The following is a 14,451-nucleotide window of genomic DNA, read 5'->3' on the forward strand; positions in this document are numbered from 1 at the left end:
TTCGGTGCGCGTAGGTAGTCAAAATTAATCCGTAGTCGCCCACGACTGACTGCCTTGTGTAATATTATGGTTTTGGCACGTGAAAACACACTTTAATTTGTAACATCAATGACGCCCCCCTGTAAAGCGTAAAGCGTAATGGCACGACCTTGAAATCATCACGTATGCAGAAGTGAGAATGTTGAGAGGAGTTTTGCAAACGCCCATGGCTTGTCCTCTGTCTCGTCTCGTGCAACTTTAATGTGGCACGCCTGCAACACCATTACCGACGTTCTTCAACAAACTATCGTTGTCAGACTTTTCAATAGCTGGCAGGGCTTTGTTCCTTTGGCCCAGCAGGAGTTGAACTGCGTGATGCGTCGCTCCACGAAGTCGCACCCGCGTATGTTTTTCTATAGCATGCACAGGGTTAAAGATCAACGCTGAACTGTGCAGCCAAGTGGTTCTTCGCGAAAATTCTGCTACCAAGCCACTCTGGAGCTCCGGCGCTTACCGAAAGGCTACGATAGAAATCTTTTATTTTTTGCTTCAACCTTTATTTTGACGTCGTATATTTTTTTTTTATAATTTCCGAACAGTAATAGTTCTCTGGATGATGCAAGACCTTCTAATTATAGCTCATTTGTTCCTGTCATCGAGCGATGAGCGAGTGGCTCAGGACAGACGCTTTGCAACCAAAGCGATTATTTTCGGCGATATAATAGGCAACCGGTCGCTTTGCAACCAACTTTGTCACGTGACCCCCCCGATTCGCCAGTGTGAATGAGCCATTTTCAGCCTTTTGGATAGTTCATATTGATTGGGAACTGCTGCACTTATGTGGAAATATTTTGCTGCGGATGATTCTTTCGCAAAATCACAAAGCCATTCGAAGCCAGGGGGGCGGAGTTTGAAGAAATCCATGCGCCATACGGGCACGCTGACTGAACGGTCATGCTTTCTGCTCTCCCGTAAGGAATAGTACCGCCATTTTGGGTGATAGTGTCCATAGTACACTCTGTGGGAATGCTCGTCGCTGGCGTCTCGGAAGGCCTTTAAAGTAAGCTGCGTATTAGACCTCGAACCTCTCACCTTCACCTGTCGTCCTCAAGTTCTCTGTCTCTCCGATGCATACCATATCGCCTGACGCTCCACCTTGCGAGTTCCCAGGGAACTATTACGTGAAATTGTGGGTGCGCTGCCCGCTCAGGTGCACCCCATACCACAAACAATACCGTGCAGCGATGGAGGAGTAAAGGGCATGAATATGGCTCGAACGTTGTCGCGATTCGTGCAGCAATAAAGTTGCAAAGAAAAAGTGCAATGGGGAATTTTCTTCTAGGTGTGCGGAACAGATGAGTAGTCCTTGTGCCGCAAACGGGATCGTTTAAATGGGATATACTGCTGTTTTATCATCTCCGGGATTGCCGTTTCAATTTCATTTGTTACAGTTTATGTTCTGCACATCATGCGTGACATATGTAATGAGAAGGGGTAAGAAGATCTATCAATGCGGAGGTTGTCGTAAAATCACAGGCACTCAATTGCAGAGCGACAGTGGTAGGTATCAGTAAAGCATTTGACAAGCATACAATCTCCGATACAAAACAAATCACAAATCATCACTTCTGGAATCCAAAATTTTAACGGTTAAAGAGCATACATAAGTAAGAAAAGAAAGCCAGTACCACAATTCAGAAATTTGCAAATCAGCCATTTGACGTGATATCTTCAAAACAAGTTCCCTATGCGATTACCTTAGTTCATCTGAGTGACAAGCCAGAGGAAATTGATTGATTCAATAGTTTCCGTAATTGATTCCGTTTTCAACAGCTCTTGCTACTAATATTGCAGATCCTGATGTCTTGGCAAACGATGGTTCGTACAGCGGATACTTCACGCAGTTCACGGGCAATGGAAGGTACGCCATCATGGCGTACGTCTACGGAAACAACAAGACCAGCCATGCGTATCGTACACCGGGATTCCCTCCTAACATTCGTCTTAAGGAGGACGAAGAATCATATCCTAGTGAGTTTATCAATGGTGCATTAACCTGCATGGCGTAGTCTCTCTCGTCTTGCTTTTGCTTGGCCAAAAGAGCAAAATGACCAATGAGACGTTATCATAACTGTAACTCTATTCTTTCACGAAAGTATTTGTGCAGAACTGAGTCCAAGGCAAGGACAGTTGCTACATTTCACGCACGCTTCCAAACATTGTTCAAAACAGAAATTTAAGTGAGCAGAAGAAAAGCGCATAATAGCTTGAACTGGCCTTGTTCATTTTTATAGCGACGGCAATTGTATGGACATTCCAGACCCATATCTACCGTTGGCTTCGCCGTGAGCTACTGCATAAAGACCAAGCCTGATAAAGTCCTCACAGCAGGCAGTATGCTCTTTGTGCGAATGGAAGAATGCTATGGGAAGCTGGCAAACGCTGCTGAATCTCGCGTTCACGAGAGACGAAGCAAGAAGCGCGCCCCCTTATGTCGCCCGCGAAGCACGGGAGTAAGTAGTGGGAGTGGAGGGGTGGGGAGGTCTTCTCCAGCGGCTGCTGCTTACAGCACGGCGAGTGGGGTGACGTATTTCGAAAGAGATGTGCGATGTGGCCAAGGTACACGCCACCGCGGGTCTCACGTTCAAAGCAATCTGCGATGTTTGCAGGATGCGCGTAGTGCCGGCCGCTTCATATGCGTTATGCTTTCGACATTTTCTTTGCGTTGAAGCGAGTGCTGCAACAAGCTTAAGTGGCTCGCTGCTGCTACCGCGTTTGCTTACTCCAGCATTTCTTCAGCGATTTTCCGCGGTCATACAGCGAGATCTGTTCAGGCTTACCTGCGCAGGCGTGACACCGTACTTGTTTTTTTGGTTAGTAGGAGCAGGTTTACGGGTTTATACGGCCAATAAAGCTACTATCCTTACTTAACATAGCTATCTACTAATTTGCTTTCACAAGTGTTGCTTCGCCTTTTCAGCGAAAGAACGGCTTTTTAGTTGGTGCCGCTTCCTAGTAGGGCAGCTGATGAGCCACTTGGCCGTGTTTTTGTTGTACTAAGGCCTGCTTTTCTAGGTACCTTTGCGATAAAGCTCTACTACTTCTTTGGTTACTCCTTAAACAGTCCTACAGGACATGCGCAAGCTTCAAATGGCATATGTTTATGTGGCCAGAATTCGTACGCTAGAAACGCAACAGAACCGTCAGGAATACGTATTCTTGTACAGTTTCACAACGACAATACTGAAACTGCAGCAATAGAGGTCCGTTCATGTCATCACCATCAGCAGCACTGGATACGCCCACTGAAGGGCAAACGCCTCTGCCATACTTCTCCAAGTACTCCGGTCATATGCTAATTGTGGCCATGTTGTCCCTGCAAACTTCTTAATCACATCCGCTCACCGAACGTTCTGCCGCCCCCTGCTACGCTTCCCTTCTCTTGGAATTCAGTACGTAACGCTTAATGACCATCTGTTATCTTCCCTCCTCATTACTTGTCCTGCTCATGCCCATTTCTTTTTCTTGATTTCAACTAAAATTTCATTACCTCGCGTTTGTTCCTTCACCCAATCGCCTCTTTTCTTGTCCTTTAATGTTACACCTATCATTTTTCTGTCCATGTAAATTATTAGAATGTTTAAAAAAGCGCATCACTGCTGATTGCAGCGGTGCCGCTCAACTGACATTCCAGCAGCCCCATCGCCATGCATCTACGTAGCAGGCACTCGCGACGTCAGTCAGACGAGCTATCCGATTGTCTACCCTCACTGCGTCTGCGGGAATGCGTGAAATATGACGCGGGATTAAGTTTACTTTTAATACCACTCGTTTGCATAGTAATGTGTACTCCCTTAAAAATAAGTGCCCAATTTCCTAAACCTCGATGTCACCTCCAACGAATTGCCTAGCTCAATGCGTCGTCCTCAATTTAAGTAGAACCCTTACACAGCCGTTACATACTTCTCTCTTCAGGGATAATGGCAACCTGCTGTTCATCATCTAAGAATGCCTGCCGTTCATATAGCATAACGGATATCTAAAAACATAAAGTGCTTTATGGGATGTAAGTAAGGTTTTGCGTATATATCAAGCTATTGACGCTGAACTTTCAGTAGACGTCCAAAATCCGAATTATATTCATCATCTTCATCACGCTATTTTTATGTCCGCTGCAGCACCAATGCCTCTTCATGCGATCTCCAATGACTCAAGTCTTGCGCTAGCTAATTCCAATTTCCACCTGCAAAGTTACTAATTTCATTGTGTAACTATAATGTTCCACCGGTTATCCCCCTCCACACTACATAGGCTGCCCCACTACATTTATTTTTCTCTTCATGTGAATTAGAATATCGGTTATCCCTGTTTGCTCTGCGATCCACGCTGATCTCTTCCTCGCTCTTTGAGCGGTCTTTAACTTGTTCTCGAGCTTCTTTGTTGAACTCCAAGTTTCCATCCCATGTGTTAGCACCGGTGGAATGCAATGATTGTGCACTTTTCTTTCCAACGGCAGTGGTAAGCTCCCAGATAGGATTTGGCAATGCCTGCAGTATGCACTCCAACCGATTTCTATCCTCCTGTAAATTTTCTCCTCATGATCACGATGCTCTGTGAGTAAATTGACATAGACAAACGTACTCCTGTACATACTCTAGAGGTTCGCTGGTCATCCGAGATTGTTGTCTTCTTGCCAGGCTATTGAACGTTATCATTGTCTTTTGTATATTCTTCTTAAACCCCATTCTTATGCTTTCTCAGTTAAGTTACTCGATCATTTGTTCTAATTCGTCCGATGTGTTGTTGAACAGGACAACATCATGTGCAAACCGAAAGTTGCTGAGTTTGCTGAGGTTGCTCGCCGTTGACCCTCACTCTTCTTCTAAGCCTGCAGTGAATAGCATTGAAGATATTTTGCCTCCTTGTCTGACCTCTTTCATGATAGGTAACTTTCTAGTTTTCTTGTGTAGAACCAAGGTAGGTGTGGAACATCCGTAAACATTTGCCAAGATTATGACATGTGGCTCTTGTACTCCTCCATTGCGCCATTTCTATGACTGATGGCATCTGTACTGAATCAAATGCTTTTTCATAATCTGTGAAAGCCGCATTTGCCGCAAAAAAGGATTAGTGGTTGTTAACAACTACATATTAGGAATGTGCTTTAAAATCCCAAAACAAAACCAAAGTATTACTTGATAGTTTGACGCCTCCACAAAAGTTTTACATTCGGAAGATTCTTGTTTCTGTTATGGCGCTGTCCGTCGTACATGCTCTTCATTTTGCGGTCGTCTTTATTAGCGCTGTTTTTCTTCAAGTATGGTAATGAGCGAATGGTAATGTGTGACGTAGTGGTGCATGCATCGGGTCGTGTGTTGCAAGTCGATTGCACTGCACCTTTGCGTCAACCATTGAGCATGACCTGGAAGTTGATCTACATAGTGCGAGTACTTTACGCATATAAATAAGTTGACAATGTTTGGTCGTTTTAAAGCAAGCATTTATGGTAATGAGGATGTTCGACTTATCACTTTTATAATTGGTGGGGAGCGGCGTAACTTTTGCACTTGAGTTTCCAGATGACAACCACCGGCAGGTTATAATGACTCCTTAACGCAATGTGCATGCTGTCATGTATGACATACATAGAAGGACTACTTAAGTCCCAATAGAATGTTAAAAACGCTTGTATGGATTATTCGAAATCGATACCGTGTTTAGCAACGCAGTACATTGGAGCCGTAAGTCATGAAATACATTCTGAGTTTTTTTTATATAATGTATAGCGGACGGTTATCATATTACATAAAAATGTCTCCTAGGATAATGAGGTTGTTTTGAATGACGCACCTAAAAAGCTAGCAAAATGATGTCAGGACTGGCAGATGACGCTAAATGCAGCAAAAACTGTCTGCATGACAGTCACAAAAAAGGAAGCACCACTAACCTTTCCATACCAAATTCAGGAAACAGAACTACAAAGGGTTGAAGAATTCAAGCATTTAGGTATCATTATTTCTTCCGATCTAAAATGTACCAAGCACGTGTCATACGTGGCAACAAAGTCATTCACAGCGCTTTTTTCCCTCAAACGGTCCCTCATATACGCTTCACCCAACGCCAAACTACTCGCGTACACTTCATTTATTCTCTCCGTTATAGAATGCGGCGCCATATGCTGGTTCCCATACACTAAATGCGCCATAGCGAAGTTAGAGAACGTACAAAAAAAAGCAGCCAGATTCATTTATAATAAACGCCGTCGTCATGATTCCCAAACTGAACTTCTACGCTTAGCCGGACTCCCAACAATTAGCGATCGTGCTAGATATCTCAGACTAAAATTCCTGTTTATTCTCCAGAGCAATGCCCTAAAAATAGACAAAAACAAGTTTTTGGTACACTCTAACGTTTGATTTTAGAGAACGAAACACAATAAACAATTATCTGAGTATAGGTTTCACAACGACACCTTCAGGTATTCATACTACCCACAAGCTCTCAGAGAATGGAATCTGTTACCACAAGAGGTTGTCGATTGTACAACCCTCGATTCTTTTTTGTCTAAGCTGTCTAACCATCTCTTTGTTGCTACGTGATGAAATGTGGTTTTTACATTATGTTCCATTGTCACCAGGAATGTGCATTTTCTATATCGCTGTACGTGTGTATGAATAAGCTTGTTTTTAAACCAAAGCTAAGGCCTCTTGTAAACGATTATCATTGAACCATGTGTGAATGATGTATTTTCCCTTTTATGAATGTACGGTTTCTCTCCAAAGCCTTCGTTAAGGCTAGAAGTATGTACCAAATTAATAGATGTTCGCAAATTACCAGTCTATTTTAACGATGCATTATTGCAATAGCTAATGCATACCTGCGACATTGCTCAGTCTGTTATTACCGTAATTATCTGCAGGTACTGCAGGAACGTTCAATGCCGCATGCAGGGCCGGCGTCAAATGTATCCTTAAATGTTATTTCCCGGGAAATCCTCCTGACCCACCATCCATTAGATTGCTGCGCTGAAAATTGTCGCGGTAGTAATACTGTCCTTATGTCTTGTGCAGCGGAAGAACCAATCATGGAAGGGACTGAAGACTCTGCCAACTACACATTCAAGGATACCCTCCTGGGAGAAAGGAAGCCGATGAACCCATTCCAAAGAGTCGCAGCTGGAACCTACTTCACGGTCACCACAGACCTGCGGCAAGCTGATGTTCCTCCCGCCGCAATGAGCGACCTAAAAGCTGTCGAGGGTTACATCGACATCGACAGAACACCCGTCGTCAGACTTCGGTGGACTTGGCCTGGCGCACACATGACACACGGAAAGGGTGCGTATTGTCTGTGAGCTACCATCTCGCATTCGGGACGAAATTAACTCTGAACACTCAACGAGAGAATTATGACAGGTAATACGAGTGAGTGAAGCTATATTTTTTCTAGTGTAATTAGCGTTTGCAGCACCCCATTCTAACGTACAACGCACAGTGGATGCAAAGTAACATTTTGCTTTCCAGAACACCTAGATTTCAGTTTCTTCTCAGTTAAGTGTCGCATCGCATTTTTCAGAAGTGCTCCTAATCATCGCTAGTATGGTAGGCTGTAAACGATGTTAAACGCGATAAAAACACCTTGAACCAATCAATTCACATGGGGCCTCAGCAAACCGCCTCGCAAGAAAATGCAATAAATGAAATAAAACCGAGTCAGTGCACGCGCACAGATCTCATTTGTTTTCTTTATTTTCTTGCATTGCATTGATTAGTCTCAGGCTGTAGCCATCAAAACATCAATTCATTGATTGAAAATGTCGGCTTCCGTTATTGGGCCTGGTGCATTAGTGAGTTGAGGGAATTAACAGTTTTCTTTGTGTGCTACCGTATTTTTGCCATATCTCATATTTATTAGGTGACCGAGTCATGCAAAGTAGCAATGATAACTTGCGGCAGCTGATTTGTGATTCTGTGAAATATGGGAAAAAAATATGCCAGAACGTTGAAACAGCAATACTAACCTCTAAGTAACCAGTTTTCAGTCACAATGAAGCGCTGTATGTTACAAACCCAAAGACGTATTGCTTAGACTGCACATCTTGCATTCTAGCTGTTACCCCGATGCCTACAAAGAAGACGCATAAAAGTTTATTAAGTATTTAAATAGTTGCCCACATTGAAACTTTGCCAGAGGCACCACTAGCACCAAGTTGGACACGAATATGAATTAGGACCGTTTACAAATTATTTTTCTGCATTCATTGTAAGCAGCTTGCAAGCTAAAAGCTTACGGAGAAGACAGGATGGGCATCATAAAAAGCAAGTGAAAATATGTTTAAATAAACTGCCAATTATGAACATGGCCGCCTCTCAACAAATCGAGATTATTTTTTAGCGTCAAACCAAAACAAACATTCACCCCGAATGAAAACCACATTTTCACTTCACAATCGAAGGGAAGTTTTGGCGAAGTATGTGTATTCGAATTTCACGTTAAAGGGACACTAAAGGTTACTATTAAGTCAACGTGGACTGTTGAAATACCATCACAGAAACCTGGAAACGCTTGTTTCGTGCCAAGGAGAGACTTATTTTAAGAGAAAATGCGATTTGAAGCGTCCGCGTACCACTAGCGCAGTTCAAATCGCCCGCGCTCCGATCGAGGAGTACTGACATCATGGTCTCATAGTGACGTTGCGCCATCGGTGAGTAGAACGGCGTCCGCAGACGGCGCTACGACTTTTCTGCGCAAAACGCAAACGCGCGGCCAGAAACAGAGCCAAGACAGAGCCGACAGCAGAGCGAAAGCGCGAGTATGGTGGCTTGCGGAAGGAGAAACGAATTACGTCCCACATTACGTCCCACGGCACACGGAGAGTCCGTTTTCGTTAAACTATAGGCTGCGGCGAGCTCGCAGCGTGGTCTGTGAGAAGTGACGAGCCTTTTTGCACTCGCAACAGGGCATAAAAAAGTGCGAATCGACGCAAAACTCGGCCTAAAAACGTGCTTCGCCACAGCCAGGGCTCAATACGACCCAAGCTGGCACGACCCAGATGTCGTTTCCCGCACCGCCACCAGGCACCGCTACTATACCTCAAACTCCAGCGCAAGACGCCCATAAGGTGGTACTTCATTCTACGACGCAAACTTCGACGCTCGTCGCAATGGGCCCTGACAACGACAGATTGGCTCGCGATGGTGGGCTCAACTTCAGCGATTTGAGCACCGACGAGCGCGACCTGCTGCTGAGGGCTCGCACTGCCGGCGTCGTTGCGTACTACGACGGCGGCCTCGACACCGGCTCTCCGGCGCGGGAAAGCAACGAGGGCTTCCCACGACATCACATGGACGTGGCATTCTCGCTGCTTGTTCCAAATGAAAGTTTCGCGAGCCAGCAGAACCCTCACAGCACGACGCGATAACGAAACTACTGAAGGTCCAAAGCGTGCGCGGCGCAGAGTCGAGCGCGCAGAGTCGAGCGAAAACGAAACCTTTCGAACACCCATATTACTGAAGGGTAACGTCAATATGTTATTTTTTTCTTAGAATCGAATAGACGTAGACAAGTAGAATTTTTTCCCGTCTTATAATCGAATGAAATGATATTTTTAATACGAGTAGTTGAGTATTAGTTACACAAATTATGAGGAGTGCTTTCGTCATCGGGCTAGTACCGGAATGTCGCTGGGGCGTCTCAAATCGTGTCGTGCATTTACCTCAATTTCTCGGTTACTAAAGCTCTGTACGCGATTATATTGACGCTTTAGACGTTCTAGAACATTGCTCTACCACTTTAACTTGAGTTTCTGGTAACCTTTAGTGTCCCTTTAAGAAATATTTGAGCACCGAATGTAGCTGCTTAGTGGTCAAGGTGTTGGGCTCCTAAGAACTAGGTCACGAAGGCAAAATGCCAAAACACCCGTGCACTTAGATTTAGGTGCACGTTAAAAAACACTGAATTTCTGGACTCGCCCACTACGGCATGCCTCATAATCAGATCGTAGTTTTAGCAGGAAAAATCCCACATTTTAATTACCTAAAGAAGTATTTCCGCTGTATTTATTGCATGGGTTTGTTGCGATTACGTAGTTATATTTGGCATTTACGGCGTGGTGATTTTGCCAAAGTAGTGTGACCGATAGGTTCTCCTGAGCAGCAAGTGGCTCAAATAGCAACCAGTTTCTAAGCTTTTCAGTCGTTGTCCTCGCCGTGGTAGCGTGCCGCCTTTTAGCAGCGGGTAGGTAACGACGAATTATCGCGATGAACGCTAGTAGGAAGTACCTGAAGCGTTTCTCGCTGGCGAAGCGCGAGAGTATGTTTGACAGACAAGCGTAAGCAATCCTTTAAAAGAAGAAATTGCTGTGATAAGGACTACTAATACGGTGTTTATACATACCTAAATAAATTCTGCGGTTTCGCGTGACGAATTTAGAGCTCAATACAACACTCGCATTCGAAACGATAATCCCGAGCATTTCACTCATAAAGTGTGTATCTGGTTATGTAAGACTCTTTTTAGCCACGGACTTTTTGTGATTGCGACTTTTCACACGCACGACTTATATCTAGATAATTACAGTACCTTCAATGTGTTGCTTCGTGTTGTCGACAAATTCGACTTCTCCCGGCCATCTGCTAGCCGCCTGATTAGCTCAGATGGTAGAGCGCTGCCCCGGAAAGGCGGTGGTCCCGGTTTCGAGTGCCGGACCAGGACAAATTTTCCTTCAACTCTGAGGCTGTTCTTTCGAGGAGCCTGTATGGGTTTCCTTTGCAGGGATTACTACGAAGGGGTGGTTCTCTGACTTTCCCTTAATAACTTCAACGTGTTGGTAACGCTGCCGTATTTGCTAACCTGGATTCGTGATATAGCGTTTCACGACGTGTCCGCTGTATATTACGTACGTGTAGTTTAACGATCACAATGTTCGGGGTGCGACATTTTTCGTCAGCCATTTTGAAAGAAAACCTCTTGAACATGAAATACACACCGCATGGCTAAACATTCTTTTCGAACCAAATTTTTGACCTAAAGCGCTCTAAGAACGGCTCGCTATCCCGCTAAGCTCAAAACTTATTCTCCCATTTGCCATAAACAAAGCGTTCCACTACAGTTTTCGAGGTCGCATGTAAAGTTTTTCACTGCCAGCGAGCGCATAGCCTGAACTGACGCTCACTTCGATGTCGTAGCGCAACCAGACGTATCACTATCCTGCACTGAGAATAGCGCTATCGAGGCACCCTACGGTACCTGGACACGCTGCGCCTTTTGGCGGCGCCACTGTGAAGTACGCGCCTACACAGTGGAACACGTAGTCTGTCAAGTTGGCGCCAGAGAGGCTTATTGAAGCCCTGTGGACCCAGTGGCACAAAGCCACTTGAAATGCCAACATTTCAGGCGTCACTGGCGTCAGATTCGGCATACTTTTTTTTATTGATTTGCAGACTACCCAATCTTAAGTGCGAGATAGCTGGATAGCCGGAATAAGACAAAGTGGTCTGATAATGTCGAGGATGCTATCCGAACAAATATCGTTTAATTATTTGCATGGTTACCGTGATGGACCTGCCAGAAAGCTGGAAAAGTATATTTCGACTGCTTTCGGTTGCCTTCCTAACCACAACAAACAGTAGGCGCTTTTCAGGGCGGTGTGCTAGAGCATCACCAACTAGATAGCACAAGGACTGTTTACTCCGATCCATGAAGTCACGTTACCTGGCGAGAAATTTCCACTAACAAGGCTGGCGTGATGAAACGGTGGCGTCAAAATACGGTTGCCTACTCTGGAGCATTCCCATAATATTCGATGTCTATCGGGCCAGGTAACATGACGTCATGGATCGGAGCACAAATGCTTTGCGCTGTCTAGGTGGTGTTCGCTAGAAGTAATTCGATCTCCTTCACACTGAGCACGTTTGAAAACGCTGTCATCGGTTGGTACCGCGGCATATTCTCGCGGTATATTTTAACACGATAGCGTTAGGGGCTCCGTGTCACAGAAAATGCGCTGTCCGTGTCGGTGACTTTCGTCGGCAGTGTTGCACGTCAGTGAAAATCATACTGAACAAACACGCGTCCCCTACGTGTGGCGCATGCGCGTCACTGAAATAATTCAATTTCTCTAAGTAAAATGCGTCACAAAAGTCGTAAAATAATACGTACGCGCATCAGACAGACATGACTGCGTGGGATACTAATTTCAATATACAAGAAAGATAATTCTGGTAAGCGAAAACTAACACACAAACTTCTTTTTTGCTTGCAATGAGTCACTGCTTGTAGCCTTTGCCTTACGGGGCTAGGAGCCATTGCTGTGCCTTTTACTGCCGCCAAGTTCGGCTCACCACTGTTTTCTGTCAGAGTTACGCCACCAGTTGATCCCTGAATCCTAGTCATAGTCAGCTGCGCTGAAAAAATGAATTGAGCTGACCAGGCTATGTGATGCGTAGGGCAGATAACCGGTGGATCAGAACCATTACAGAAGGGATGCCAAGGGAAAGGAGGCAATGTCGAGGAGAGCACAAAATTTAGATGAGGGGGGGGGGGGATGACGTGAGGTTGTTTGGAAGCTCAAGTTGGAATCAGCTAGAGCAAGACTATCGTGTTCACTGTTAAACACAAAGCTTGAGCGTCCTCCAAGCTTGTAAATTATTTTTCGGGCTTTCTTTCACATGCAAAAGAACAAAGAGCCGTGCTGAAAAGAACGCCCCAGAAGCAAATGACATTTATGACTTCGACCTCGATTTACTCCGAAATGTGACGTATCGGATCTAAATGAAACACTTAGAAACATAAACAGTACATGAAAGAAGTACTGCAGAACTCAATTCATATCAGCGAAAAAGACTCCAACTAATACTTTTGTATTACCTGCATGATAGCTAGCATTCGCCGTGCATATATATATATATATATATATATCCGGTCCGTAAGGGTTACAGACTGGATTCCACGAGAAGGGAAGCGTAGCAAAGGGCGGCAAAAATTTAGGTGGGTTGGTAAGATTAAAAAGTTTGCATGGACAACATTGCCACAATTGACACATGACCGGGGTAGTTCCAAAAGTATGGGAGAGGCCTTTGACCAGCAGTGGGTTTTGCCAGGGGGATGATGATGATGATGATGGTGATGATTATGATATAAAAATACCCTGCGCCCTGCCTAATCTTAGCCATGCAGTTCAAAGAAAAGTAATGATTAAAAAACAAAGGTCAAGATACGATTTCTAGACCTACGGTGTTTGATGGTCAGGCTTCTGAAGACGGCATGCCGTTGGTCCCGAAATCGTACCTTGCACAGAGTCTTCTTTTTCTTATTTATTTCAGCACGTTGGCTGATCCTAGCTCGGAGCGCGTAAATATATGTATTACAAGAAATAAACCTCATCAACACGACAAAATTATTTTCGATGTTTTGGCTAGGGACCAAGTTGATCAAGATTATTTTACAGACATAACGTCACATTGCTTATAGACTTCGGGTAGCATGGTTGTGCAGCATTGTCGAACTAGATTTCCACAAGTCAGTTGTCAACAGAAGTTAAACAAAACAGGGGGATGGGGATTAACGTCACAATGCAGAGGTTGCATCTGTTTTTGTTACAGCTGCGGAAGTGGAGATCAGAGGTAGCACCAACAAAGAGGACCTTGAAAGGGACTTCGACAGCCAGGAGCAGCTGTCCACTGTCGTGAAAGGCAACCTTGACCCCCTCCCCGGCGGTTCGAAGCAGGACGTAATGATCGCACTTCCTCGCGAGTGGGAAATGACAAGACCAGGCGACAGGGACTACAAGCTAGAGGCGTACCTGGCGGCGCGTGTTATTAACGCGGATGGACTAAAGGGGAAGCTGTCCAGGAGCATTACATTATTGTTCACAATCCCAAATTTTACCGCCGAATCGCTCACAACAGGAGCGTCCATTCACTCACGGGCAGTGCCGAACACAAAGCCTGCACCAGCAAGAACCACGAGAACGCCGGCTAAGCCGTACACGAATACAGCCCAAGCAACGACCTCAACACTCCCGACCAAAGCGGAGCCAGCTCGCAATCCAGCGGCAACAGCCACACCAGAGGCGGAGCATGCGAGAAAAAATGACCATCCATCCGTCATAATTTGGATTCTCCTGGCGCTAGTTGCCGGAGTCGTCATGACAGCCATCACAATTATACTGCTACTCAGGGCGAAGTCAAACCCCATTGCCGAAGATCAGGGTCCCGCCACGACCACGGCAACACTGACAACTACGTGAAGCCACGTGGTATCCTTGGACAAAATAAAACTTTAGGGGCACCGAAAATGCGTGGCATTATTTTAACCTCTGCCTAGCATGAGCATGGTTCTCTCCTTTTACGGTTTGCCTAACGGTTTCTTTATTGACATCGGCAGTGTGATTATTTCCTTTGAGAAAAAATATCAAATCTAAAGCAGTGGATATTCTTGTGCTGCTTTTCTCTGCAAACCATCTGAAAAAGG

At 45.0% G+C, this 14,451-nt stretch overlaps 1 protein-coding gene across 1 annotated transcript; it reads left to right on the forward strand.

Annotated features, from left to right (window-relative positions):
- Positions 1–7,055: 7,055 nt before the first annotated feature.
- On the forward strand, positions 7,056–14,247 carry LOC129385320 (uncharacterized). Its single transcript, XM_055071903.2, has 2 exons — positions 7,056–7,316; positions 13,581–14,247. Exons 1-2 carry the CDS (start codon positions 7,064–7,066, stop codon positions 14,225–14,227), a joined length of 900 nt encoding a protein of 299 aa, XP_054927878.2. The 5' UTR covers positions 7,056–7,063; the 3' UTR covers positions 14,228–14,247.
- Positions 14,248–14,451: the final 204 nt, after the last annotated feature.

Source organism: Dermacentor andersoni, chromosome 9, assembly GCF_023375885.2.
Source record: "Dermacentor andersoni chromosome 9, qqDerAnde1_hic_scaffold, whole genome shotgun sequence".
Classification (NCBI taxonomy): domain Eukaryota; kingdom Metazoa; phylum Arthropoda; class Arachnida; order Ixodida; family Ixodidae; genus Dermacentor; species Dermacentor andersoni.